The sequence below is a fragment of the Hippocampus comes genome, unplaced genomic scaffold (genome assembly GCF_001891065.2).
Source record: "Hippocampus comes isolate QL1 unplaced genomic scaffold, H_comes_QL1_v1.1 scaffold81, whole genome shotgun sequence".
In the NCBI taxonomy this organism is placed as follows: Eukaryota; Metazoa; Chordata; class Actinopteri; order Syngnathiformes; family Syngnathidae; genus Hippocampus; species Hippocampus comes.
In genome coordinates, this window is record NW_017806179.1 from 113,574 (window position 1) to 116,490 (window position 2,917).

Genomic DNA, 2,917 nt, shown 5'->3' on the forward strand with positions numbered 1-2,917 from the left:
GGGCACAGGCGACTGAGCAGGATCTCCGAGTAGATCTGGTTGACGGGTCCTCTCACGTGGTAGCACGGCGGCGCCGTCCGGCACTGCCGCCGCCGCTCCGAGGCCGCCGCCTTCTCCACCTTGACGGCGTCAAGAAACAAGCTTGGTGGCTCCGATCTTCAAGCGCGCCCCCGCCTCCCTCCGAAGCCGCAACTCGAACGGGCTCCCGGCTTGGCTTGCTCCCACTCCTTTTCCCAAATTTGATCCGGCCCCAATCCCGCCCGTTTCGTTCGTCCGCGGCTCCTCGACGTGGAGCCGCCGGGTCGGGATCAGCCGAGACGGCCGCGTGTCGTGCGGGTGCCTTTCAAGGGCGCGACCCGAGCGACGTCGGCAACCGGTCGTCCCGCTCAACGACCAAAGACTGGCGCTGCCGAAGGGTGCGCTAAGGACCCCCAAACGTACGCGTGCGCCGTTGTTTTGGCTTTACCTGGTGGAAATGGCACGCGCACGCCCCCTGCAGGAACTCCTTGTAGCGGCCCATGGTGATGGCCAAGGTGTCGATGGCCTCGTAGCCCAGCCGCTCGGCGGCGGCCACCACGCGCCGGTTCTCCCGGGAAAGCTCGCGGAGCTCCTCCTGCGCAAAAAGCACACCCAAGCGCTTGCGGTCGGCGCGCGGACGCGGGCCAGGCGGGCGGGCGCGGGTACGAACCGGCGCGTGAGCTCGGATGCCGTCCGCCGGGAGGTGGAAACCCATCCCCAGAGACTTGATGACCACCCGCGCGCCCGCCAGCGACTCTCTGAGGACGGCAGCGACAAGACGGCGTTGGTTGACGCGCCGCGCCGCGCCCCAACGCGTGCTCGCTCACCTGTCCAGAACCTCTCGCACCGTCCGCAGGTGATCGGTGGTCAGCCACTGGACTCCGCCCACCACCAGCACAGTCCGCCGGGAGTTGACCAGAGGCCGAGACCTGTGGAAATGCAAAGCGGGCCACCTTGAAAAATGAGCTCGCAAATCTTTTTCAAATCTTAGAAGATTGCTTTTATGCCTGGGAAGCCCCCCCGCCCCCCCAAATCTTTGAAGAGTCGAAAAAGCGACAATCGGCAAGTCCCGACGGCCGGTCGCTGGCACCGCAAAACAAAAGGAAACGCAATCAATCGATGCGGCGGCTACCTGCGCAGCAGGCCCGTCAGCGCCTGCCCGAAGGTGGGCCTGCGCCCCCGCTCCAGCCAGAAGCGCGGGTAATACGAGTAGGCCACCGGCGTGCGGCCCCCGTTCACGTCGCGGTAGAGCAGCGTGCCGTGCGAGCGCTCCCACGCCGCCAGGCTGCGGTTGAGGCGCTCCGTCAAAAAGTACATCATGCCGCGATTGGTCGAGTCCCCCAGGAACAACACCTGAGGACGCCGCCGTCAAAGGAGGGGAAAGCCAAAAGCGAGGAAGGTCTCGGAGGAAAACCAAGGAGCGGCGCGGCGCGGCGGCGCGCCCGGTCACCTTGCTGCCCGCCATGCATTCCCGCAGCCGGCCGGCGTCCACCGACGGGTGACGGCAGCCGTCCGGTTGCCAGGCCGCCTCCCGCCAATCGCAAGTCCTGTTGTCGGAGCAGCTGAGGCACGGCACCAGCCAGCGACCTTCAACCTCGCGCACAAAGCCACGTCAGCGCCAAACGCAAACGGCGCAAACGGCGCGGCGGACGGCGGGCGGCACCTGGGGCGTGTCCCGACGGGCAGGCCGGGAGCCCGTCCGCCGACCTGGGCCAGGGTTCCAGGCCGCAAGGCAGACCCGGGTCCACCACCAGCGCGCAGTCCTGCAACACAACGAGCAGGCGTCTGACCACAAGAAAAGAAACTTTGCGGCAGTCTATGACGTGCTTCCTTTTTTTTTTTTGGAAATTAAGACAAGATGACCGCTGCAGCGCAATCGCGCAGCCGTCTGGCCAATTGCCAACACGTCGCAGTCTTGACAGCCAACTCAAGACGCTTCCTGCTCGTTTCTCACAGCTTGCTGTCACAGGATGAAAGGAAGGAAGGGGGAAAGCCGCGTCGCTGCCGCAGTCTTCATCGCTCGTTGTGGATCGAGTGCGGGTGGCGCGCGGGGGGTCGTGGGGGCGGGACAAAGGTCAAATAAACGGCCGGCCGCGGGCCTGGGAGCCGCCGCCGCCGCGTCTGGATGGACTTGAGAGGCGGCCTTGGCCTCGCGCGCCGCGTTGAGGCCGAGGCGGCGGCCCGCTCTTCTTCTTTCTTGTCGGCCTCTAACACGGCGGCGACACATTCCGCGCGTCGGCGCCGCACATCGCGACAAAGTGACACAAGAAAACTTAACAGGGATTTTCTTGTTCGTACCCCGGCTCGGCCCAGGCCTTCAAACGCGCATTTTCTTGGAAGCGCCTCAGCTGAGTCGACACGCGCACCCGCTCGCTCTCTCTTGCGGACGCGCACGCCGCGATTTCAAACCGGCTCCCTCTGGCGCCCCCGTCCGTCTGAACGCGACGAGCAAAAACATCAATCAAATCAATCCATCCATCAAACCGCATTTGACTCACTTGCAGGAAAGCGCAGGTCATGTGATCTCCAAAGACGGGGAGGCTGGGCGGGGCCTCTCGCTGCAGGTGGACGGTGTAGACGGCCGAGGCGCCGGCGGGGAGGGCCGGGACGGCGTCCGTCACCAGGATGTCCAGGCGACCCGGGCCCAGGGCCACGGGAACGGCCGACACCCTGTCCGCACCAAAGGGGGAGTGGGGGGGGAACGCCTGAGCGCCCGCGCGTGGTTTCCGGTGTGCGTCAGGTGTGACGCCAATCGCCGGCCAGTGACGGGGCATTGCCACTTTGGAGGAATTTGGTGAACAAAGCCAAGAACTGCCGGCCGGGGAGCCGGAGACTCGAGTCTTCCGACTTTCCAATTTCCGCAGCGTGTATCGGGCCTTCCAAAAGGTTGGCGAGCCCC

General features: G+C 65.4%; 1 protein-coding gene across 1 annotated transcript in view; it reads right to left on the reverse strand.

Annotated features, from left to right (window-relative positions):
• Nucleotides 1-2,917, reverse strand: part of cped1 (cadherin-like and PC-esterase domain containing 1) — a 9,025-nt gene that overhangs the window by 968 nt on the left and 5,140 nt on the right. The window contains exons 14-21 of the mRNA XM_019897452.1: nucleotides 2,517-2,688; nucleotides 1,682-1,781; nucleotides 1,469-1,605; nucleotides 1,151-1,371; nucleotides 846-947; nucleotides 689-776; nucleotides 467-613; nucleotides 5-119 (exon numbers count right to left, since the gene is read on the reverse strand). Coding sequence (XP_019753011.1) covers nucleotides 5-119; nucleotides 467-613; nucleotides 689-776; nucleotides 846-947; nucleotides 1,151-1,371; nucleotides 1,469-1,605; nucleotides 1,682-1,781; nucleotides 2,517-2,688 — 1,082 coding nt within the window. The remainder of the gene's footprint in view (nucleotides 1-4; nucleotides 120-466; nucleotides 614-688; nucleotides 777-845; nucleotides 948-1,150; nucleotides 1,372-1,468; nucleotides 1,606-1,681; nucleotides 1,782-2,516; nucleotides 2,689-2,917) is intronic.